Below are 25,866 nucleotides of genomic sequence, written 5' to 3'. Positions count from 1 at the left end.
ATGTTCATGTTTCTAAACAGCATCAGTAAGTGTCCCACACGAGTGATGACTGCTCACCTCCAACGCTTGGAAGAGCACTTTGGGACCTACTTCCCAATCCGTTTGAGTGTGATCCTGGCTCAGTTGACATGCCGGTAACTGAAATGGAACAGCTGATCGAGCTGTCATGTGACCGAATGCATTCACGGGAGTTTTGGTTCCTGACTCAAAGGGAATAATAACCTGCAGTATTAATGCCTTGTTCAAAACAACTGGGAACTCGGAAATCTCTGACTTCCGACTTCAGTGCGTTCAAGACAACTGGGAATTTGGAGAGAAAAAAACAAGCTCCGACTGGGAAAAATAGTTTAACGGTCATCCAACACGGAATTCCAACTCGGGAACTCGGGCCTCTTTCTAGAGCTCCGACTTTCCGACCTGAAGATCACTGACGTCATGATTTGACCTCGTATTTTTTCGAGTTCCCAGTCTGCATTAAAACCAAATATCGATCCAGGTTGGATGTGATAGCAGAGATGAGGTGCGCACTGTCGACCACGCCTCCTGACTTTGAGAAGCTCCGACGCAACATGCATCAAGCACCCATCTCATTAGTGGTGGTGAGATAAGATACAGTACATTATGTCAGACTAATTTGCAAATAAAAAAGTAAACGTTGGCTGTTAATTACATAATTATTTTCACATGGTTGGGGTCACGATAATTTTCTGATATCTAAATGGGGTCGTGGACCGAAAAATGTGATACTCTGATTGGTTAGAGATTATCCGATGGCTAATGACTTTGTTTTGTACAACACCCCTCATTATAACATCTTGGTGTCATCACAGGACTTCAACTATGGCAGTCTCAGACTGAAGTACAGTACCAGTCAAAAGTTTGGACACATACTCATTCCAGGGTTTTTCTTTATTTTTACTATTGTCTACATTGTGAAGACATAAAAACTGTGAAATAAACACCGTTTTCTTTCTTTTGTGCGTGAAGGCTCTCCATACCAGTTGTTTATGCTTCATAAATACTTTCCTAAAGCTAAATAATCTACAAGATCAGAATATTTTTAAATCTACCAATTGGTGCTGAAATGGAGATAAATATGCATATATTTAGATGGCTTTCTTTCACTAACCCCTAATATTCTGAACCCGTTCTCTTGATATATTCTAGTGAGTCTGTACACAAAATTCTAACTAAAAAGTACACCATATTTAAAGGGATGACTTCAGATAAATGTACTGAAAACCCTATTGAATGAAAACTCCACGACTGAATACCAAATACTGAGAAGTGCGTAGGAAAGGCGTGCGGAGAAAAGGCGTACATTTCTGTGTCGGAATTGGCCCCTATGCGAATTGTGAACAAAAAATCACTGGACTAGTTCATGGAAACATGGAACTATATGCTGTCAAATCGTCCCACATGTTTCAAGTTTGACCACTTGTTTTCAGCAACTGATATTGTTGAATTTGTTTGTTATATTGGCAGGTTTGCTAGCAACAAACTACCCACTGGACACAAACTGGTTGAATCAATGTTGTTTCAACGTAATTTGTCAATGTATTGTGACGTGGAAAATACATTGGATTTGAAAAAAAAGTCATCAACGTAACTGTTGTTTTGAGGGTGAAATTTCAACCACAGGATTATGTCATCAGGTAACCAAATTTCAACATATACAAACCTTGTATAAAATATGTTGAATTTGTACCTTTAAAACATTGTCAGATCTTCAATGTTATTTCCACTATGAGAAAAAATATCAATAGGCTGAGAAGCACCTCCTACTGGAGAATAGATCAACATGACCATCTCATTCCAAAATCATGGGCATTAATATGGAGTTGGTCCCCCCCCTTTGCTGCTATAACAGCCTCCACTCTTCTGGAAAGGCTTTCCATTATATGTTGCAACATTGCTGCAGAGACTTGCTTCCATTCAGCCACAAGAGCATTAGTGAGGTCGGGCACTGATGTTGGGCGATTAGGCCTGGTTCGCAGTCGGCGTTCCAATTAATTTAAACCAAAAATAATCCAAGTTAAAGAATAGGACTAAATCAAATAAAACTTTATTCAAAGTTTGATTTAATTTAGTCCTATTCTTTAACTTTGATTATTTTTGGTTTTGGGTTGAGATGGAGACGTGAATCCAACATATCAATTGTTAATTTGTAGACAAAGTGGAATTAAACCAGACGAAGTCTGTGGCACAGATGGAACTATCCAAGTAGAAGATAAATCTTCCTGGTGCCAGGATATAATGGCGCTGGAGGGGATGGCTGCCGTTTTACAGGCTCCTAACCAACTGTGCTATTCTGTTAGTTATTTGTAGCTTATTTTTTAACTTATTGTGTACATAATGTTGCTGCTACCGTCTCTTATGACCGAAAATAACTTCTGGACATCAGAACAACGATTACTCACCTCGCACAAAGATTTTTTCAGAACAACGAGTCCGACGCAAAGGATGTACTGCTTTCTCGGGAACGGGCCCAAATCCCTGTAATTTGCGTGAAGAAAAGACGGAGAAAAAAGGGGCTGCCTTCTGAGAATTAGTAGGCGAGTGAGTAAACTTCCACTACCATCCATTCTATTGGCCAACGTGCAATCATTGGAAAACAAAATGGATGATCTACGATCAAGAATATCCTACCAACGGGACATTAAAAACTGTAATATCTTATGTTTCACTGAGTCGTGGCTGATTGACGACGCGGATAATATAGAGCTGGCGGGATTTTCCATGCATCGGACAGAGAAGCTACATCTGGTAAGATGAGGGGCGGGGCAATGTGTCTGTTTGTCAATAACAGCTGGTGCGCGGTCCAACATTAAAGAAGTCTCGAGGTTTTGCTCTCCTGAGGTAGAGTACCTTATGCTAATCTGTAGACCATACTATTTACCAAGAGAGTTCTCATCTATATTATTCGTAGCCATCTATTTACCACCACAAACCGATGCTGGCACTAAGACCGCACTCAACGAGCTGTATAAGGCCATAAGCAAACAAGATGTGGTGCTCCTAGTGACCCGGGGACTTTAATGCAGGCAAACTTAAATCCGTTTTACCTCATTTCTACCAGCATGTCACATGTGCAACCAGAGGAAAACAACTCTAGACCACCTTTACTCCACACACAGAGACGCATGCAAAAATCTCCCTCGCCCTCCATTTGGCAAATCTGACCATAATTGTATCCTCCTGATTCCTGCGCACAAGCAAAAACTAAAGCAGGAAGTGCCAGTGACTCGCTCAATACGGAAGTGGTCAGATGATGCGGATGCTACGCTACAGGACTGTTTTGCTAGCACACACTGGAATATGTTCCGGGATTCATCCAATGGCATTGAGGAATATACCACCTCAGTCATCGGCTTCATCAATAAGTGCATCGACGACGTCGTCCCAACAGTGACCGTACGTACATATCCCAACCAGAAGCCATGGATTACAGGCAACATCCACATCGAGCTAAAGGCTAGAGCTGCCGCTTTCAAGGAGCGGGACACTTATATAAATCCAGCTACGCCCTCAGACGAACCATCAAACAGGCAAAGCGTCAATACAGGATTAAGATTGAATCCTATTACACCGGCTATGACACTCGTCGGATGTGGCAGGGCTTGAAAACTATTACGGACTACAAAGGGAAACCCAGCCATGAGCTGCCCAGTGACGCAAGCCTACCAGACGAGCTAAATGCATTTTATGCTCGCTTCGAGATAAGCAACACTGAAGCATGCATGAGAGCTGTTCCGGAAGACTGTGTGATAACGCTCTCGGTAGCCGATGTGAGCAAGACCTTTAAACAGGTCAACATTAACAAAGCCGCGGGGCCAGACATATTACCAGGACATGTACTCAAAGCATGCGCGGCAAGTGGCAAGTGTCTTCATTGACATTTTCAACCTCTCCCTGACCGAGTCTGTAATACCTACATGTTTCAAGCAGACCACCATAGTCCCTGTGCCCAAGGAAGCGAAGGTAACCTACCCAAATGATTACCGCCCCGTAGCACTCACGTCAGTAGCCATGAAGTGCTTTGAAAGGTTGGTCATGGCTCACATCAACAGCATCATCCCGGATACCCTAAACCCACTCCAATTCGCATATCGCCCCAACAGATCCACAGATGACGCAAACTCAATCGCACTCCACACTGCCCTTTCCCACCTAGACAAAAGGAACACCTATGTGAGAATGCTGTTAATTGACTACAGCTCAGCGTTCAACACCATAGTGCCCACAAAGCTCATCACTAAGCTAAGGACCCTGGGACTAAACACCTCCCTCTGCAACTGGCTCCTGGACTTCCTGATGAGCCGCCCCCAGGTGGTAAGGGTAGGCAACAACACGTCTGCCACGCTGATCCTCAACACTGGGGCCCCTCAGGGGTGCGTGCTTAGTCCCCTTCTGTACTCCCTGTTCACCCACGACTGCATGGCCAAACACGACTCCAACACCATCATTACGTTTACTGACGACACGATGAGACAGCTTATAGGGAGGAGGTCAGAGACCTGGCAGTGTGGTGCCAGGACAACAACCTCTCCCTCAACATAAGCAAGACAAAGGAGCTGATCGTGGACTACAGGAAAAGGCGGGCCGAACAGGCCCCCATTTACATCGACGGGGCTGTAGTGGAGTGGGTTGAGAGTTTCAAGTTCCTTGTTGTCCACATCACCAACAAACCATCATGGTCCAAACACACCAAGACAGTCGTGAAGAGGGCATGTCAACACCTTTTCCCCCTCAGGAGACGGAAAATATTTGGCATGGGTCCCCAGATCCTCAAAAAGTTATACAGCTGCACCATAGAGAGCATCCTGACCGGTTGCATCACCGTCTGGTATGGCAACTGCTCGGCATCTAACCATAAGGCGTTACAGAGGGTAGTGCGTACGGCCCAGTACAACACTGGGTCAAGCTTTCTGCCATCCATGACCTATATACTAGGCAGTGTCAGAGGAAAGCCAAAAAAATTGTCAAAGATTCCAGTCACCCAAGTCATAGACTGTTCTCTCTGCTACCGCATGGCAAGCGGTACCGGAGCGCCAAGTCTAGGACCAAAAGGCTCCTTAACAGCTTCTACCCCCAAGCCATAAGACTGCTGAACAATTAATCAAATGGCCACCCAGACTGTTTACATTGACCCCCCCCAGCCCCCCCCCATTTGTTTTTTTCACTGCAGCTACCCGCTGTCTATTATCTAAGCATAGTCACTTTACCCCTACCTACATGTACAAATTACCTCGACTAACCTGTACTTCAACTAACTCTTTCTTGATCTGCATTGTTGGTCAAGGGCTTGTAACTAAGCATTTCACGGTAAGGTCTACACCTGTTGTATTCGGTGCATGTAACACATTTTTTTATTTGATTTGATCTCCTTCAAATGTTGATATTTGGTTGTGTTGACAACCAAACACAATTCAATATCACTTTTGAAATACAATAAATAGCCTAGTAACTTGTCGACAAGTTATCAAATTACATGTTGGATTCACGTCTCCAACTGAACCAAAAATACAAATTTAAGCATGGGATTAAGCCAGTGGTTTAGAAGGAGCTATCCAAGCAGTAGATACATCTCCTTTGAATGTTGATATTTGGTTGCGTTGTCAACCAAACACAATTCAATATTACTTTTGTAATACAGTAAATAGTCTAAAGTTAAGGCTATCTTACCAGCTAATGTAACATTCAACCTTAAAATGAGTAAATCATCCATGGCCACATTTTGAGGTTACTGTAACTATAAATGTCTTCTATGTAATAATATAAAGTGGGAATGTTCAAGATACACAGATAGGATACATATATGTATCCATATTTTATGTATGTATTGTACAGTGCCTTGCGAAAATATTCATCCCCCTTGGCGTTTTTCCTATTTTGTTGCATTTCAACCTGTAATTTAAATGGATTTTTATTTGGATTTCATGTAATGGACATAAACAAAATAGTCCAAATTGGTGAAGTGAAATTACAAAAATAACTTGTTTAAAAAAATTATAGAAAATAAATAACGGAAAAGTGGTGAGTGCATATGTATTCACTCCCTTTGCTATGAAGCCCCTAAATAAGATCTGGTGCAACCAATTACCTTCAGAAGTCACATAATTAGTTAAATAAAGTCCACCTGTGTGCAATCTAAGTGTCACATAATCTGTCACATGATCTCAGTATATATACACCTGTTCTGAAAGGCCCCAGAGTCTGCAACACCACTAAGCAAGGGGCACCACCAAGCAAGCGGCGCCATGAAGACCAAGGAGCTCTCTAAACAGGTCAGGGACAAAGATGTGGAGAAGTACAGATCAGGGTTGGGTTATAAAAAAATATCAGAAACTTTGAACATCCCACGGAGCACCATTAAATCCATTATTTAAAAAATTGAAACAATATGGCACCACAACAAACCTGCCAAGAGAGGGCCGTCCACCAAAACTCACGGACCAGGCAAGGAGGGCATTAACCAGTGGCAACAAAGAGACCAAAGATAACCCTGAAGGAGCTGCAAAGCTCCACAGCAGAGATTGGAGTATCTGCCCATAGGACCACTTTAAGCCGTACACTCCACAGAGCTGGGCTTTACGGAAGAGTGGCCAGAAAAAAGCCATTGTTTAAAGAAAAAAAAAGAAAACACGTTTGGTGTTTGCCAAAAGCCATGTGGGAGAATACCCCAAACATATGGAAGAAGGTACTCTGATCAGATGAGACTAAAATTGAGCTTTTTGGCCATGAAGGAAAATGCTATGTCTGGCGCAAACCCAACACCTCTCATCACCCCGAGAACACCATCCCCACGGTGAAGCATGGTGGTGGCAGCATCATACTGTGGGGATGTTTTTCATCAGCAGGGACTGGGAAACTGGTCAGAATTGAAGGAATGATGGATGGCGCTAAATACAGGGAAATTCTTGAGGGAAACCTGTTTCAGTCTTTCAGAGATTTGAGAGTGAGATGGAGGTTCACCTTCCAGCAGGACAATGACCCTAAGCATACTGCTAAAGCAACACTCGAGTGGTTTAAGGGGAAACATTTAAATGTCTTGGAATGGCCTAGTCAAAGCCCAGACCTCAATCCAATTGAGAATCTGTGGTATGACTTAAAGATTGCTGTACACCAGTGGAACCCATCCAACTTGAAGGAGCTGGAGCAGTTTTGCCTTGAAGAATGGGCAAAAATCCCAGTGGCTAGATGTGCCAAGTTTATAGAGACATACCCCAAGAGACTTGCATCTGTAATTGCTGCAAAAGGTGGCTCTACAAAGTATTGACTTTGGGGGGGTGAATAGTTATGCACGCTCAAGTTTTCTGTTTTTTTTACTTATTTCTTGTTTGTTTCAAAAGAAAAAATATTTTGCATCTTCAAAGTGGTAGGCATGTTGTGTAAATCAAATGATACAAACCCCCCAAAAAATCTATTTTAAATTCCAGGCTGTAAGACAACAAAATAGGAAAAATGCCAAGGGGGTGAATACTTTCTCAAGCCACTGTATGTACATACATAAAATATAGGTCATAGGTCGTCGCGGGTCTGTTGAGATCTTCACAACTGCTTTAATAATCTGCGCAGATCACTTGCACCATCTACTTTAATGTAATCTCAACTGCAATCCAGGTCATTTGGTTGTGCAATTAGATTAAGCACAGTGATAACACATTAGTCTGTTGTATTAATACAAAATATCTGACATTGTATTCCCATTTGAACTTTGCTGTGCTTTTAAATGGTTCAAAGTGCAGTGGTAGAAAATGTGTTGTAATCTCTTTGATCAACATCTCAACCAAATATGACCTAAATATCCACATTGAAATGACATGTTGTGCCCAGTGGGTAGCATCTATGGTAACCACGTTCTGGTCAAGTTCTGTTTGACATTAAGGTAATGGTCTCTTGGGAACAGTCCTTGCACATCACTGGAACATTGCTAGAGGTAATCAAATTAGGTAATTCACTCATGGTTGTAAACTTCTGGTTTGTGGGGGACTGATTTGGGAGTTTGGTAATTAGGTAGGGGTGTGTTCTCCTGTGGCTGTGGGCTTTAGTTATGTTAACTAAGACTATAAATTAGAGTGAATTAGGTTTGTGTGGGTGTTGTCTGTGATTGATGTCTGTTTATGTCATATGATGTAATGTCGGGTAGAACCTGACCCAGGAGTCATGACTTATGACCACAGATATCAGATCTGTGATTAGGGACTGATTTCTATAGAATGGTATTTGTACTTACAAGAAGATTATTTTACACATTAACATATGTAACGTAAAATATTATTAGATTATATTTGTAAGATCATTGAAGATCTTTTGCACATATGAACATAACTCTATCCACTGATGCTGCAGACAACAGTTTCCAGGAAGTTACATTGGTGATGGAAACTGTCTGTTGTTCAGAGACATATATCATTACATGTACGTTCCATCACATTGTGGTTAGTGAAGCTTATGTTAGGAACTCAGTCCTGTCAGTGATCAATTGCCAAGTCTGAATCCTACATAGGTCTCTATTAACCAACAAGTGAATAGTCCACTTATCCCAACAGATGTGGGGGGAAAGTTAGACAGTAATTGGTGTAGGGGAGGTTAGAGTACTTTTTTGAACGGCCTTTTCACTCACAGGATACAGTAGATCGCCCCCAGAAGCCTTTGCCTGGGTTAAATCTGCATAAACGTTGTTGATTCGCTGTTACCTTAAGACAAGACAGGCCCTCTCTAGACCCCTTTGTAAATAGTGGGTGGTGTGTCTGGACTTGTAGCTGTAGCCTGGTTGAGAGTCTAGGTGGTAGATGTAAATGAGGAGAAAAAGGGTGACATGTTAAGTGGATATTGTCTGATGGTCTAATGTTGATAACCTCAAAGTCTGGGTTCACATAGAATTGATTAATGACGTAACCTCAAAAGTTAAAATGCATTTAAGGGTATGTGTACACACAAATACCAGTAAGTACTATGAACATATTACATATTATTAGATCCAATTTTTAAGATCACAAAGAATCTCTTACACACATACACACACACACACACACACACAAACACACAAACACACACACCACACACACACACACACAAGTATATCCACCTATGCTGCATACATCAGTTCTCTAGAATTAAGGATTACATTTTACATCCTATACACTAATACTAGTAATTTAAATACCGTTTTCAGTAGCTTGGTGGTAGTTTAACTAATTTCAAATCTTGGTAGTGTTTTCAGTAGTTAATTACTTTTTCCCCATGTAGCGGTGTAGCTAACTACTGAAACAACACACTACTTTTTTCTGTTGCAAAAATAAAATGTAATATGTGTGAAGTAGGAAAGAATGTCCTTTATCTTTCGGCATTTAGCAGATGCTCTTATCCAGAGCGACTTACATTATTTATTTATTTTCCTACCCCCTGTGGGAATCGAACCCACAACCCTGGCGTTGCAAACGCCATGCTCTATCAACTGAGCTACATCCCTGCCAGCCATTCCCTCCCCTACCGTGGACCAATTGCGCGCCGCCCCATGGGTCTCCCGGTCACGGCCGGCTACGACAGAGCCTGGATACAAACCAGGATCTCTAGTGGCACAGCTAGCACTGCAATGCAGTGCCTTAGACCACTGCGCCACTCGGGAGACTAGCATCAGAGCTGCCTAATTTTCACTTGACTCCAGAGTGATCTGTTCTTGCAATTTGTAGTCTATGACATTTCAGATTTAGATATGATAATTTATCACAAAGTAATTTGGATGTAGTGAGCTACTTTTTCAAAGTAACTTTAGTTAAGTCAAATATATTTTTCAGAATTGTTCTTAAGGTTAGCTTTAGTGTAGCTTAACTTCTTCCAGCATGAAGTAATTGGTAGTTTGGTAAGCTATATTTTCAGAGTAGCTTCCCCTAACACTGACTGTATACAGTGCATTCGAAATGTATTCAGAACCTTTGACTTTTTCCACATTGTTATGTTACAGCCTTATTCTAAAATTGATTTTTTTTTTAAATAAATCCCTCATCAATCTACACACAATACCCCATAATTTTCAGGTCTCTCCAGACGTGACGCTTGGCATTCAGGTCAACGAGTTCAATCTTGGTTTCATCAGACCAGAGAATCGTGTTTCTCATGGTCTGAGAGTCCTTTAGGTGCCTTTTCGCAAACTTCAAGCGGGCTGTCATGTGCCTTTTACTGAGGAGTGGCTTCCGTCTGGCCACTCTACCATAAAGGCCCGATTGGTGAAATGCTGCAGAGATGGTTGTCCTTCTGGAAGGTTCTCCCACCTCCACAGAGGAACTCTGGAGCTCTGTCAGTGACCATCAGGTTCTTGGTCACCTCCCTGACAAGGCCCTTCTCCCCCGATTGCTCAGTTTGGCCAAGCAGCCAGTTCTAGGAAGAGTCTTGGTGGTTCCAAACTTCTTCCATTTAAGAATGATGGAGGCCACTGTGTTCTTGGTGACCTTCAATGCTGCAGACACTTTTTGGTACCCTTCCCCAGGTACACCAACATTTTAAATATACTTAATTTGATTGACAAAAAGTGATTAATCCGTTGATCCCGAGACACAATGACCAACAATATGGCTTAGTTTTCTTTATTTACTTACCCTCAGCCAGCATTAGCATCGCTGCTAGTGGAACAATGGGAGTGCTCGAATCCTCAATGTCACTTCAAACCAAATGTTATAGCAACCCAATTACCATATCCAGTTGCACATATAGAATATTGGAGGATATTATAGGAATTCTGGTATTTGTATAACATTTCTCCGTATAATAACAATTTTTCTGAGAATACACACCAATACACCATTGTTTACATTCAGAGGGTAGCATTTCTCTGTATTACACTTCTACCAAGTATTCATAGCACTAACATACTTTTATGAGCTTTTTGACTGGAACTAAGCATATATATGAAAGGTAATGTTGATTTTGTACACAGTCATATGATACATTGTATAGAAAAGTACTATCTTAGGAGAGTACATGGGGAGCTATATCTCTGCAGATGATCTGTCTATCTGGTCAAAATCACTGATAAAGGTCCCCCTTCACTTCTGGTGGTATGGATAACTTATTATGTCTCCAGAGAAACCTAGATTCAAATAAAGGTCCTATTTATCACATTTCTATAGGTAGAATTAGGTATTTTTGACTGGGGTCAAAGTGACCCCAAAGGACTAGATTTTTTTTTAAATCCATATTGATACAGAAACACTTAACAATGATTTATACAGCGCATTCGGAAAGTATTCAGCCCCCTTGACATTTTCCACATTTTGTTACGTTAAAGCCTAATTCTAAAATTGATAAAATAAATAAAAATCCTCATCAATCTACACACAATACCCCATAATGACAAAGTGATAATAGGTTTTTTGAAATGTTTGCTAATGTATTAAATATAAAAAACAGAAATACCTTATTTACATAAGTATTCAGACCCTTTGCTATGTGACTCGACATTGAGCTCAGGTACATCCTGTTGCCATTGATCATCTTTGAGATGTTTCTACAACTTGATTGGAGTCCACCTGTGGTAAATTCAATTGTCTGGAAATTATTTGGAACACACCTGCCTATATAAGGTCCCACAGTTGACAGGGCATGTCAGAGCTGGGGAAGGGTACCAAAAACTATCTGCAGCATTGAAGGTCCCCAAGAACACAGTGGCCTCCATCATTCTTGAATGGAAGAAGTTTGGAACCACCAACACTCTTCCTAGAGCTGGCCGCCCGGCCAAACTGAGCAATCGTGGGAGAAGGGCCTTGGTCAGGGAGGTGACCAAGAACCCAATGGTAACTCTGACAGAGCTCCAGAGTTCCTTTGTGGAGATGGAAGAACCTTCCAGAAGAACAACCATCTCTGCAGCACTCCACCAATAAGCCCTTTATGGAAGAGTGGCCAGACAGAAGCCACTCCTCAGGAAAAGGCACATGACAGCCCGCTTGGAGTTTGTCAAAAGACACCTAAATGAATCTCAGACCATGAGAAACAAGATTATCTGGTCTGATGAAACCAAGATTTAACTCTTTGGCCTGAATGCCAAGCGTCATGTCTGGAGGAAACCTGGGACCATTCCTACGGTGAAGCATGGTGGTGGCAGCATCATGCTGTGGGGATGTATTTCAACGGTAGGGACTGGGAGACTAGTCAGGACAGAGGGAAGGATGAACGGAGCAAAGTACAGAGAGATCCTTGATGAAAACCTGCTCCAGATCGCTCGGGACCTCAGACTGGGGCGAAGGTTCACCTTCCAACAGGACAACAACCCTAAGCACACAGCCAAGACAACGCAGGAGTTGCTTCGGGACAAGTCTCTGATTGTCCTTGAGTGGCCCAGCCAGAGCTCGGACTTGAACCCGATCGAACATCTCTGGAGAGACCTGACAATAGCTGTGCAGCGACGCTCCCCATCCAACCTGACAGAGCTTGAGAGGATCTGCAGAGAAGAATGGGAGAAACTCCCCAAATACTGGTGTGCCAAGCTTGTAGCGTCATACCCAAGAAGACTTGAGGCTGTAATCGCTGCCAAAGGTGCTTCAAAAAAGTACTGAGTAAAGGGTCTGAATACTTATGTAAATGTGATATTTCCTCTTTTCTTTGGTATAAATTAGCAAAAAGTTCTAAAAACCAGTTTTTGCTTTGTCATTACGGGGTACTGTGTGTAGATTGATGAGGGGGGAAAAACAATTTAATCCATTTTAGAATAAGGCTGTAATGTAACAAAATGTGGAAAAAGCCAAGGGGTCTGAATGCACTGTATTTGTTAAGAACAAGTTGATTGGCAAAGTCATGAAACATTTGAAGAATTTAATAAACCACCTTTGGACTATGATACAAAATATGCCTCTGGTGTCTAAATTAACCCAGTCAGTAGTATTAGGGTTACACAGAGTAGCCTAATTTCATATGTTATCACATCAGCAACAACAGTATGTGTGAAGATTTAAACTGACTAGTGATGGGGATGGATAAGGAAAATCTATATAGATATGTTAAATATTTTGATACGATGTGGATATCATGTCAGTTTTATAAATAACAGTTTCATAAGTTACATTGCATATGTGTTGCTTTTCTGGTAGCTTCCAAAGCTCTGTGAAGTTCAGAGAACTGCTTGTTGATTGCCCAATGGGGTCGGTGTGAATGCTCTGGGGCATAAACATACAGAACCAGTTTGAATACAATGAGGAGCCCATTAACCATCAGCAGACAACTAGATACGCTAAAGTGGGAGAGTCATGTCATATACAGTGGGGGGGAAAAGTATTTAGGCAGCCACCAATTGTGCAAGTTCTCCCACTTAAAAAGATGAGAGAGGCCTGTCATTTTCATCATAGGTACACGTCAACTATGACAGACAAAATGAGAAAAGAAATCCAGAAAATCACATTGTAGGATTTTTAATGAATTTATTTGCAAATTATGGTGGAAAATAAGTATTGTAACGCCAGGGTAGTGGGTTCGATCCCCGGGACCACCCATACCTAAAAATGTATGCACGCATGACTGTAAGTCGCTTTGGATAAAAGCGTCTGCTAAATGGCATATTATTATTATAATAGGATTGATGGAAGAGGCAGTTTACTCGCTCGCCGTCGGATCCTTACAAGGCACCCCGACCTACGTCCACGATATCTCTGTCTCTTTCTCATGCGAATGACGGGGATTTGGGCCTTGTCGGGTGTCTGTAGAATATCCTTCGCGTCCGACTCGTTGAAGAAAAAATCTTTGTCCGATACGAAAAACACACATAATAGTACAATTGGTTAGTGAGCTGTAAAACGACAACCATCTTCTCCGGCGACATCCTTATGACTTTCTGGTATTTGTGTGTACACATACCCTTAAATGCATTTTACCTTTTGAGGTTACGTCATTAATCAATTCCATGTGAACCCAGACTTTGAGGTTATCAACATTAGACCATCAGACAATATCCACGTTAACATGTCACCCTTTTTTCTTCTCATTTACATCTACCACCTAGACTCTCAACCAGGCTACAGCTACAAGTCCAGACACACCACCCACTATTTACAAAGGGGTCTAGAGAGGGCCTGTCTTGTCTTAAGGTAACAGCGAATCAACAACGTTTATGCAGATTTAACCCAGGCAAAGGCTTCTGGGGGCGATCTACTGTATCCTGTGAGTGAAAAGGCCGTTCAAAAAAAGTACCCCAACCTCCCCTACACCAATTACTGTCTAACTTTCCCCCCACATCTGTTGGGATAAGTGGACTATTCACTTGTTGGTTAATAGAGACCTATGTAGGATTCAGACTTGTCAATTGATCACTGACAGGACTGAGTTCCTAACATAAGCTTCACTAACCACAATGTGATGGAATGTACATGTAATGATATGTCTCTGAACAACAGACAGTTTCCATCACCAATGTAACTTCCTGGAAACTGTTGTCTGCAGCATCAGTGGATATAGTTATGTTAATGTGTGCAAAATATCTTCAATAATCGTACAAATATAATCTAATAATATTTTGTGTTACGTACTGTATGTTAATGTGTAAAATAATCTTCTTCTAAGTACAAATACCATTCTATAATAATCAGTCCCTAATCACAGATCTGATATCATAAGTCATGACTCCTGGGTCAGGTTCTACCCGACATTACATCATATGACATAAACAGACATCAGTCACAGACAACACCTACACAAACCTAATTCACTCTAATTTATAGTCTTAGTTAACATAACTAAAGCCCATAACCACAGGAGAACACACACTTACCTAATTACCAACCCCACAAATCAGTCCCCCACAAACCGGATGTTTACAACCATGGGTAAAATCACCATGGGTGAAACCCCCCCCCCCCCACCCCCTATAAATCACAAGATGTGACGTACAGTTTGACTGAAGCCACCCTACATCAACTACTCTTATGTTTTTTTTTTTTTATGTTTACTGTTATTTTTTCTTTGTTTTTATTCAGTTTTATTTTATTTATTTTTGTTTGTTTTTTGGGGGGGAATGGATCAGCTTAATATTGCAGATAGATTGTATCTTCTATCAATGTAATTGTCTGCATCACTTCCAATCCCCCATTATTTTTTTATTTATTTTTTTATATATTGTCACGCTCGTCTAAGGAGGAGGACCAATGCGCAGCGTTGAAGGTGAACATATTTATATTTATTAGGGTATGATCACACGATCAAAATAACAGACGAAAACGTGATGTCTCTGGTTACATAAACAAACCAAATAAGAACAAGAAACCACCAACACAAAGTGAAAGACAGACAGTTAAATATGGCTCCCAATCAGAGACAACCAGCTGACACTCGTTGCCTCTGATTGGGAGTCACTCAGGCCAACATAGATAGACAACGACTAGAACCTGAACAAAATAAACACCCTGGCTCAACATACGAGAGTCCCCAGAGCCAGGGCGTGACAGTACCCCCCCCCCCAAAGGCGCGGACTCCGACCGCGCCAACCAACCACAACAGGGGAGGGACCGGGTGGGCACTCCGCCTCGGCGGCGGATCCGGCTCGGACATGACCCAGGCACGGGTTGTGCTGGACTGACACGCCGCACCCCTGGCTTGGGTGCGTGGAGGAGGAACGGGCCTTACCAGGCTGACGACGCACAACGTAGGCTTGGTGCGTGGAGCAGGGACATGCCGGACTGGGCTGACGGGCACACCACTGACTTGGTGCGGGGAGCAGGAACGGGCCGAGCTGGGCTGACGAAGCGCACCACTGCCTTGGTGCGGGGAGCAGGAATGGGCCGGACCGGGCTGACGAAGCGCACCCCTGACTTGGTGCGGGGAGCAGGAATGGGCCGGACCGGGCTGACGACACGCACCACTGACTTGGTGCGGGGAGCAGGAATGGGCCGGACCGGGCTGACGACGCGCACCACTGACTTGGTGCGGGGAGCAGGAATGGGCCGGACCGGGCTGACGACGCGCACCACTGACTTGGTGCGGGGAGCAGGAACGGGCCGGACCGGGCTGACGACGCGCACCACTGACTTGGTGCGGGGAGCAGGAACGGGCCGCGCCGGGCTGACGAAACGCACCACTGACTTGGTGGGAGTGGCAGGAACAGGCCGGACCGTACTGGGAACACACACCACTGGCCCTACGTGGGGATCAGGAACAGGCCGGACCGGACTGGCAACACACGCCAGTACCTCTCGCCGTGCCTCTACAACCTCCTTCCCCTTGGTGACCAGTGACTCCCGTAACCTGGCGGCCTCCTCTGCCAACCCGCTGGACCGCTCTATCGCGGCCTCCTGCTGCCCCGACGTCGTGAGCCCCCCCCTAAAAAAATTCTGGGGGTCTCTCCTCCCCGTGGGCCAGGCCTCCATCGTTCTCGCCCAACTCTCGCTCCTCTGTCTCCAACTCCCGCCATTCAGCTCCTCAATGGGCTTGACCCAGTCGAAGCTCTTCCTCAACTGGTCCCAAGTCCACCCTCTCTGCTCCTCACTAGGCTTGACCCAGTCGAGGTTGCCACGGAGATCTGCTAGCGATGGCTCCTGGACACGCTGCGTGGTCTGATTTTGGTGGTTTCTTCTGTCACGCTCGTCTAAGGAGGAGGACCAATGCGCAGCGTTGAAGGTGAACATATTTATTAGGGTATGATCACACGATCAAAATAACAGACGAAAACGTGATGTCTCTGGTTACATAAACAAACCAAATAAGAACAAGAAACCACCAACACAAAGTGAAAGACAGACAGTTAAATATGGCTCCCAATCAGAGACAACCAGCTGACACTCGTTGCCTCTGATTGGGAGTCACTCAGGCCAACATAGATAGACAACGACTAGAACCTAAACAAAATAAACACCCTGGCTCAACATACGAGAGTCCCCAGAGCCAGGGCGTGACATATATATACTCCCCTTTATTACTTTTCAACCCCACCATCCTTTCCCTACTTGGAGTAAATTAGTGAACAACAATGCCCAGGCCTCTACTTCCGGTCTATACTTACTATCTACACCTTATGGACAGAGTTAATTTTACAATAATTCTAATATATATATATATATATATATATATATATATATATATATATATATATTTATTTTATTGCTCCTGAACTTCTTCTACTCTCAACCTCTCCGATCATTTTCATGATGTCCATCCGGTTTGCTTCTATATGCCATATCTTTCTAACTGTGCTCTTTCCCAAAAGCTCCCAACATACAACCTATATACTTCTTATGGACACAGTATGCTTACATTATTAGCTATCTTTGTTATTATTTGTTGTTATTTGTTATTAGTCCCATCCTTCAACTCTATTCAATACCTCCCATCTATCTCTTAACACCATCCATATAGTATACTCTTTAGTATTACACAGGAGGTTGGTTGCACCTTAATTGGGGAGGATGGTCTCATGGTAGTAGGTGGAGTGGTATCAAATCCATCAGACACATGGTTAACATGTTTGATGCCATTCCATTTTCTCCATTCCAGACATTATTATGAGCAGTTCTCCCCTCAGCAGCCTCCACTGTTTTAGTATTGTTTTCTTTGGTAACTATGCTATACAGTATTAACAGGGAGGAAATGAAACAAGATATCACAAATCTTCCATGCTACACAATGGTTCTGAACATTGTTGTGGATTCTGCTTGGAAACGATCTGTAGACTTTCTCAAACACACCTGGCTATTTAAACCCCCAGCAGAGACAAGCCAACTGTATTACAGTTACAGAGAAAATCGGCAGCTCACATTATCAGTCATGAAGACCATTCTTGTGTTTCTGATGCCCATTTTGTTTGGGAACGTTGCAGGTATGGAAGTTGAAATGAATTATCTATCGTCATGGTAACATTACTTAAATCAAATGTGTATTGTGACTTTCACTGCAATCTAATTAGTGGATTTGAATTGTGTGTTCTGTCATTAATATCTAAAGGATTTCTGTGTGGTTTGAATTGTATGTTCTGTCATTAATATCTAAAGGATTTCTGTGTAGTTTGAATTGTATGTTCTGTCATTAATATCTAAAGAATTTCTGTGTAGTTTGAATTGTGTGTTCTGTCATTAATATCTAAATAATTTATGTGTAGTTTGAATTGTGTGTTCTGTCATTAATATCTAAAGGATTTCTGTGTGGTTTGAATTGTGTGTTCTGTCATTAATATCTAAAGGATTTCTGTGTAGTTTGAATTGTATGTTCTGTCATTAATATCTAAAGGATTTCTGTGTAGTTTGAATTGTGTGTTCTGTCATTAATATCTAAAGGATTTCTGTGTGGTTTGAATTGTATGTTCTGTCATTAATATCTAAAGGATTTCTGTGTAGTTTGAATTGTGTGTTCTGTCATTAATATCTAAAGGATTTCTGTGTAGTTTGAATTGTGTGTTCTGTCATTAATATCTAAAGGATTTCTGTGTGGTTTGAATTGTATGTTCTGTCATTAATATCTAAAGGATTTCTGTGTAGTTTGAATTGTATGTTCTGTCATTAATATCTAAAGGATTTCTGTGTGGTTTGAATTGTGTGTTCTGTCATTAATATCTAAAGGATTTCTGTGTGGTTTGAATTGTGTGTTCTGTCATTAATATCTAAAGGATTTCTGTGTAGTTTGAATTGTGTGTTCTGTCATTAATATCTAAAGCAGGGGTGTCAAACGTACGGCCCGCGGGCCGGATCAGGCCCGCAAACGGGTTTAATCCGGCCCGCGAGATGATTTTGAAAAAAAAAGTATTATTTTTTTTATTTATTTTTTAAGTATAAAAATGCGCTGCAATTTTTCAATAAAATAAACTGCTGTTCCAATTGCGTCCACTGGATGGCGCAATAGCAATTGTGTTAAGCAAGCAAACTGTTTATACCGGGGCAGAGCAAGTAGGTCAAGCACGTGCAGCCAATGAGCTACTTTGTTTTGCCCGCGATATTTATTACGGCTTCTACTTTTAACATTATGTGCTTTGGCACCCTCATTGCCCCAATATGTCTCTGTCAAAAAAGAGAAAAGTGGACGCAGAGTGCAGAGTGTTCCAAGAAAAATTGTCATCCTATTTAATCACGGAATTGAATGGGAAAGCTGTATGTTTGGTGTGTTCAGAGCATGTTGCAGTGCTGAAAGAATATAACCTTCGTCGCCACTATGTGAGTCTTCATGCCGACAAATATGACAACTTTCAAGGACAGCGGAGATGAGAGAAGGTGAATGAACTGTTGGCGGGTCTGAAGAAACAGCAGTCTGTGTTTACTCACAGCCGAGACATCAGTGACGCTGCAATGAAAGCTAGCTACCTCATTGCTAATGAAATCGCAGTGGCTTCAAAACCATTTAGTGAGGGTGAATTTGTAAAAACATGCATGATGAAGGCAGCAGAGATTGTGTGCCCTGAAAAGCGGCAGGCTTTTGCAAATATCAGCCTGACAAGAAACACAGTTGCAGACAGGATTTCCGATCTTTCAGTGGATTTGGACAGCCAGTTGAAGCAAAAAGTAAAGTCATTTATTGCGTTTTCGGTTGCAATTGATGAAAGCACGGACATTACAAATGTTGCACAACTGGCCATTTTTTCATCCGCGGAGTTGATGACACATTGACCGTCACCGAGGAGTTCGTGGAGTTGGTGCCAATGACAGATACAACGACAGCAGCTGATATTTTTACCGCACTCGTCGGCGCGCTGGACATGGTCGGAGTGGACTGGTCCCGCGCTGTCAGCCTGGCTACAGATGGTGCGCCCTCAATGATCGTGAAAAAAGCAGGCGTTGTGACAAAGTTCAGAGAGAAAGTGCAATCTGCAAATGGAGGACGTGATTTTTTGACGTTTCACTGTATTTTGCACCAGGAGGCTTTGTGTTGCAAGTCATTAAAGATGGATAACGTCATGAAGGTGGTCATCCAAACTGTTAATTTCATCCGATCCAGAAGCCTGAATCACCGTCAGTTTGACAGCCTTCTCAGAGAGAAAGACCACATCTATGGCCTGCCATACCACACTGAGGTAAGATGGTTAAGCCGAGGTGCTGTGCTGAGGCGTTTCTTTGATTTACGAGAAGAAATTGAGCAGTTCATGGAAGAAAAGGGCAAACCAGTGTTAGAATTTCATTCCGCAGAATGGATGCCGGACCTTGCATTTATGGTGGATGTTACAGAGCACCTGAATAACTTGACCAAACAGCTGCAAGGGCGCAACAAAGTTGTCACGCAGTATTATGACAGCATACGTTCTTTCAAGTTGAAGCTGTCATTGTGGGAGACGCAACTTGCCGGTGGTGATGCAGCTCACTTCCCCTGTCTGAAAAATGTGTGCGCGACCCAACATGTGGCAGACATGAAGCGGTTCAAAGATAAAATAACTGGACTGTTACGGGAGTTTGAGCAACGCTTTCAGATTTATGTTTATATGTTTTTATGTTGATGTGCTATTGTTTTTAATTAATTTTATTTTATTTGTATATTTAACCTATTCTTGACTCTGTGGTTCTTGCACTTGTTTGGGGAACAGGATTTCATTATTTGTATCTACATTTCTGCCTGAGAAATGACACCCTGATATAGTTCTGTGATCTGTGATATACTTCTGTGAATCACTGAGGCATTGTGTGTTTGTGTGTTCTTTGTCCTCAGAACTTTCAAATAACTTGAGGTGTTTTATGATTAATAGTGATGTTGTGCTTTTGGACACTGTCCTCAGGCTCCAGCTTTATGTTTATATGTTTTTATGTTGATGTGTATTGTTTTTAATTGTTTTTATTTTATTTGTATATTTAACCTATTCTTGACTCTGTGGTTCTTGCACTTGTTTGGGGAACAGGATTTCATTATTTTTATCTACATTTCTGCCTGAGAAATGACACCCTGATATAGTTCTGTGATCTGTGAAACAGTTCTGTTAATCACTGAGGCATTGTGTGTTTGTGTGTTCTTTTTCTTTAGAATTTTCAAATAAACTTGACGTGTTTTATGATTAATAGTGATGTTGTGCTTGTACTATTTTGGACACACTGTCCTCAGGCTCCAGCTTTATGTTGTATGTTGATCGTATTAAAACAAAGAAAACAATCTGAAGTTGTTGTTTTTAAGTTATATATACCATGATTTTTCTGGTCCGGCCCACTTGGGAATAGATTTTCCTCCATGTGGCCCCTGAGCTAAAATGAGTTTGACACCCCTGATCTAAAGGATTTCTGTGTAGTTTGAATTGTGTGTTCTGTCATTAATATCTAAAGGATTTCTGTGTAGTTTGAATTGTGTGTTCTGTCATTAATATCTAAAGGATTTCTGTGTGGTTTGAATTGTATGTTCTGTCATTAATATCTAAAGGATTTCAGTGATGTTTTACACGTATATGTTTCATTATGGTGTTTCAGTGGAGGCACTGCAGTGTTATGCCTGTTTGAACGTAAACAGCAGTGCTCAGTGCAACCAGAACACGGTGACCTGCACTTTCTCAGGCGACACCTGCATGACCATCGTCTCCCAAATGTGTAAGAGCACAGATACTTTGTAAATGAATAGATACATCAATACATCTCTTTGTAGGTAGGGTTTTGCGCAGGGGTACCAGTCATTTTGCCTATGTAGGTTAGTGAAAACTGAAATAAATATTGTCAATAATTCTGTCATGTCAGTATATAGAATCAATTATCACTGACTGCCTCTCTTATCAATTATAGACTCAATCAATCAATCTGCCAGCCCTTTAACCTGTTCATCTATCTTTCACCTGTCTGTCACCAGTGGGAGTCCAGTCCATTTCTAAGACCTGCACCACCAGCTCGGCGTGCGCAGCAGCCACCTCCACCAACCTCAACCTAGGAGGGTTAGGGGGGAACCAGGTCACCTGCTGTCAGACTGACCTCTGTAACGTCAACGGTTCATCAGTCTCTGGACTCAACTTCCTGTTGCTCAGCTTGTCTTTTCTCATATCTGGCCTGGTTCTGTCTCTGTGAATCAAGTTTTTGAAATTAATGAATGAACAACTGAAGTTAATATGTGGGTTCATCTTTGCTGTTTTTTCTTTATTTATTGTTGCTGATCCTCAGAGTCTATGTTGGACAGGAAATAAATAAAAAGTTGTCCTATCTGTGCTGGTTCTGTCACTGTGAATCAAAGTTTTCGAAATGAATGATATGAGCAACTGAAATAAATATGAGTGTTAATCGCTGCTGTTTTTTTGTTTTTTTTGTTTAACCTCTTTGGCTGTCATTTTGGATGCTGAAGAAATGCAGTAGGCCTAGTATCTTTGTCAAAAGGCAAGACTGAAACGTGTACAAATATGTTCTGGCATGAACATAAGATGCAATAATTGTATCATAAAAACACACCCTATTATTAGTTATGAATCAACACTTGGCAAAAGTTTGACATATGTCTCCTTCCACCAGTTTTTAAAGTAGTGATGACGATGGCCTTGTAACTAAGCACTGAGACACAAACACTGGTGATGATATTGGAGTTTTACCCTGCTTGGTGTCGGTTGATATCACATACCTGTGTATAGGTATGATAGAAAAAAGGATGACAGGCAGACAACAGGACTTCCTGTTCACTGTAAGGGTTAAGGGCTCCATTTAATCAAACCTGCATTGCAGTATTTAGGCAGTAGCTCTTTTTCCCATGGTCAAATTAACTCAAAGACAGGTGTTGGGTACTGTATAAAAAAACGTACTACCAGGGCGACCCATAAGACAAGGTATATGTTCACTTTTCAGAATTAGATGTGTGTGGGCACAGAATGAATATTGTAAATAAAGACACTGTGCAGGCCTAAACTTTGCTATCAATGGCCGAGTTTGTTTTGCATGGCCCGGTGTCCCGGGTGAGCGGAGTTTGCTCATTTTAGACCCTTCCATTGGTCCTTAAGTGGAAGATCCACCCACTTGGGGCACCTGGCCATGCAAATTAAACTTGTCACAAAGCCACACCCACCCCACTTGCGTTAGAAGTTCAGAGCGAGAAAGCATAGGCTATATAGAAATAATTACCCTCAAATTGAAAAAATCATTCAATGAAATAAGGATTTCTATCATCTTAATGGAGGTGTAGATTACATCTCACATTCCAGTGTTCAAACATGTAAACAAGGTTGCATGGGATTTCTGTTAGGGCTCTATTCAATCCGCATCGTGGAAGTTCAGTTTTACAGCATGACTTAAATTTAAAGGCAATGTTCCTGCTTTAGCAGAGACTGTATTCACGGTCAACGTTGAATATCGGCTCAATCGGTAAATCACCTTGAAATTTCTATTTGCGGAATCTGTAACCCTTCAGCATTAAAGGTTGAATAGAGCCCATATATATCATGTGACTCCGAGCAGCCAATGGCAATGTCCACTTTAGGTAGAATGCCTGGAGCCACTTGTGGATTTTACAGCTTTATCGCAGTTCCACCTCTGACACCACCAAAACAACCGCTATGGGAATGTCAGCTAAACTGAATAGAGGCCTTAGTGGCTTTAGACATTCAGTTACAAAATATGAATTATAAGGCTACAGTGTTATAGTTACAAATCGCAACGAGCAAATACAAAACATAATCGCTGCAGTGCTTGAAAATATAAGAAAAAGGCAATATTTGACCTGAATCACAAACACTTGTATCTCTGCTATTTTCTTGTTTATTGAACTATTCTGAGACTGTTCTGAACCAGTTCTCATGTAGAATAACTGCCTGGTTGCTGAACCAGAACATTGTATTACATTTACATTCTAGTCATTTAGCAGAAGCACCAGAGCGACTTACAGTTAGTGAGTGCATTGAATTTCGCCAGTTATCAGTTGCCGCCTTCATCTGCCTTTCCAGACGTTTGGGAGATGGGACTCCTGTATCCGCCTGGTCAGCAGTTGAGGACTTGTGGTTTTGTAATTGGAGTTGTCCATCTCATAGACTGGCTGCCTGCCAGGGTTTGAGAGCCCAGTCTACCCTAAACTTTTCCATAACCCTGGGTGAGGGCTGTCAACCGGAGCCAGCTGAGCCCGAAGACTCACATGAAGCAGAGGCGTCACTCCCTGAGGTTGCATGCAAGGCAGAGCAACGCTATCCGCTGGTAATGGGGCTCCTGCTATTGTTCAGTGACACCTATAATAAGATTAATCTCTGCATCACACCATACTTGTCACATTATTAAGAGCAACTATCTTCAGGCTGATACTTTGAGGACAAAGGGAAGGGGTGTCTCTTCATATTTCATACGGGTGATTTTTTCTTTAGAGGGTTGTTCCTCCAGTGTCCTAAAGTGTCAGAAATGCTGCCACCAACAGAACCATGAAAACCACCAGTGTCCTCCTCCTTTTGAGCCTCCTCTGCTTTTCCTCAAATAAAGTGCTATTCAAATGTATTCAACTGTTATTTCCAATCCATGACTTGGTGATGATCTCTGGATATTTACAGTAGATTTCTGTTCTGATCTTTTAATCTTGGAGCTGTTATTTTTGCTTTATTTGGTGTTACTTAGTTCTATAGTTTTTAGGTCATTTAATATAATTTAATATCTCATAAATAGACTACTACAACAAATGCACTCCTTTATAGGCATGGATGGAGTGTCACTTCCATTTGCTAGCTTTTTCATGTCATCGTTCTCATACCAAAACCGAGTTGACAGACCAACTGCTCAGCATTCCATTGGACTGTTGAATGTTTATGTTATAGCTGAAACAAAAACAACATTCACTACCTGTCACCTGTTACGCACAGAATATTCTGGAATAATTTTGGTCAGTCATGTCTTTGTCATTTGTCACTTTCATAAATTTTTGAGAAAGATTACGTTGTTGTTCATATTTAAAATAGATGCTCTGAAGTGCTGTGTGCAGCTCTACCATAACCAATGACAAATGCAACCAGTCCTCCCAAACCTGCCGGGGAGCCCTTGATACCTGCATGACCACTCTGGGCACATCTGGTGAGAGCGCTTGGAAACCTTAGTGATACCAGTTACAGTAACTAACAGGAGTAGAAATGTATTGAAAGGGGACTTGATAGGTGAATTAATTAATTAAAAAGTGGAGCGTTTAGCTTGTTTATTTGTATGGTAGTCTATTCCAGCCGAAACAACAATTCCTGGTGAACAGATTTGAGAATTGAACCAATAATAAAGATGCATTATTTCCCTTTTCCATCCACAGGCAATATAAAGGCCATTCTGAAGCTTTGCGTTAGTGCAAGGACCTGCGACGCAGTAGCGTCAGGGGCCACAGTGGCAATGGGACCCAAGTCACCTGCTGCTCCAGTAACTTGTGTAATGTCACCGGGGCGACGGGTGCTGGACCCACTACTGACTCTGGCCGTTGGAGCCATGCTGTGCTCAGCACTCTCATGCTGCTCTGAGAATGGATGGATGAGAATGGATGAGCTCATGACATTGGGGACTCCAGACGGCCTCCAGCACAACAGGCAACAATAACGTAATATTTACAGTATATTATATTTACCAAACGAATACAGTGCTCATATATATTGTTATATACAGTATTGTTAATATTGTATATATAAATGTTTCTTTGAATACTGTGAAAATGTTGTGGAGTAATATAATCTATTTCTTGTATTTATATGGCGGAATACAACCTTACTGTGAAATGCTTAGTTACAAGCCGTTAAGCAACAATGCAGAATTTTTTCAAAAGTAAGTAGGAAAATATTTGCTACAAAAATAAATAAACAATAAAATAAACTAAAGTAAGGAAATAAGTTGCACAATAAAATAACAATAACGAGGCTATATACAGGTGAATGGGTTTGATCATATATGAATAGTAAAACAAAGATGAATCTGTGGTAATTTAGTAATACAAAAAAAAGATTTGTTCATTCTACAAGTCATCCAAATAAGGTTGTCGGTAGTCATTTACATTGACCCCTCCCACAGAAGTGACGTTGATTGGTATATACGGCCA

General features: G+C 41.8%; 1 protein-coding gene across 1 annotated transcript; it reads left to right on the top strand.

Annotated features, from left to right (window-relative positions):
• The first annotated feature begins 17,714 nt into the window (after positions 1-17,714).
• Positions 17,715-22,093, top strand: LOC121586780 (ly6/PLAUR domain-containing protein 2-like). Its single transcript, XM_041903751.2, has 3 exons — positions 17,715-17,788; positions 21,336-21,452; positions 21,706-22,093. The coding sequence occupies exons 1-3, from the start codon at positions 17,737-17,739 to the stop codon at positions 21,915-21,917; spliced, it is 381 nt and encodes a 126-aa protein (XP_041759685.1). The 5' UTR covers positions 17,715-17,736; the 3' UTR covers positions 21,918-22,093.
• The last annotated feature ends 3,773 nt before the right edge of the window (positions 22,094-25,866 follow it).

Source organism: Coregonus clupeaformis, chromosome 17 (genome assembly GCF_020615455.1).
Source record: "Coregonus clupeaformis isolate EN_2021a chromosome 17, ASM2061545v1, whole genome shotgun sequence".
Classification (NCBI taxonomy): domain Eukaryota; kingdom Metazoa; phylum Chordata; class Actinopteri; order Salmoniformes; family Salmonidae; genus Coregonus; species Coregonus clupeaformis.
This window is presented reverse-complemented; position numbering and strand designations above follow the sequence as displayed.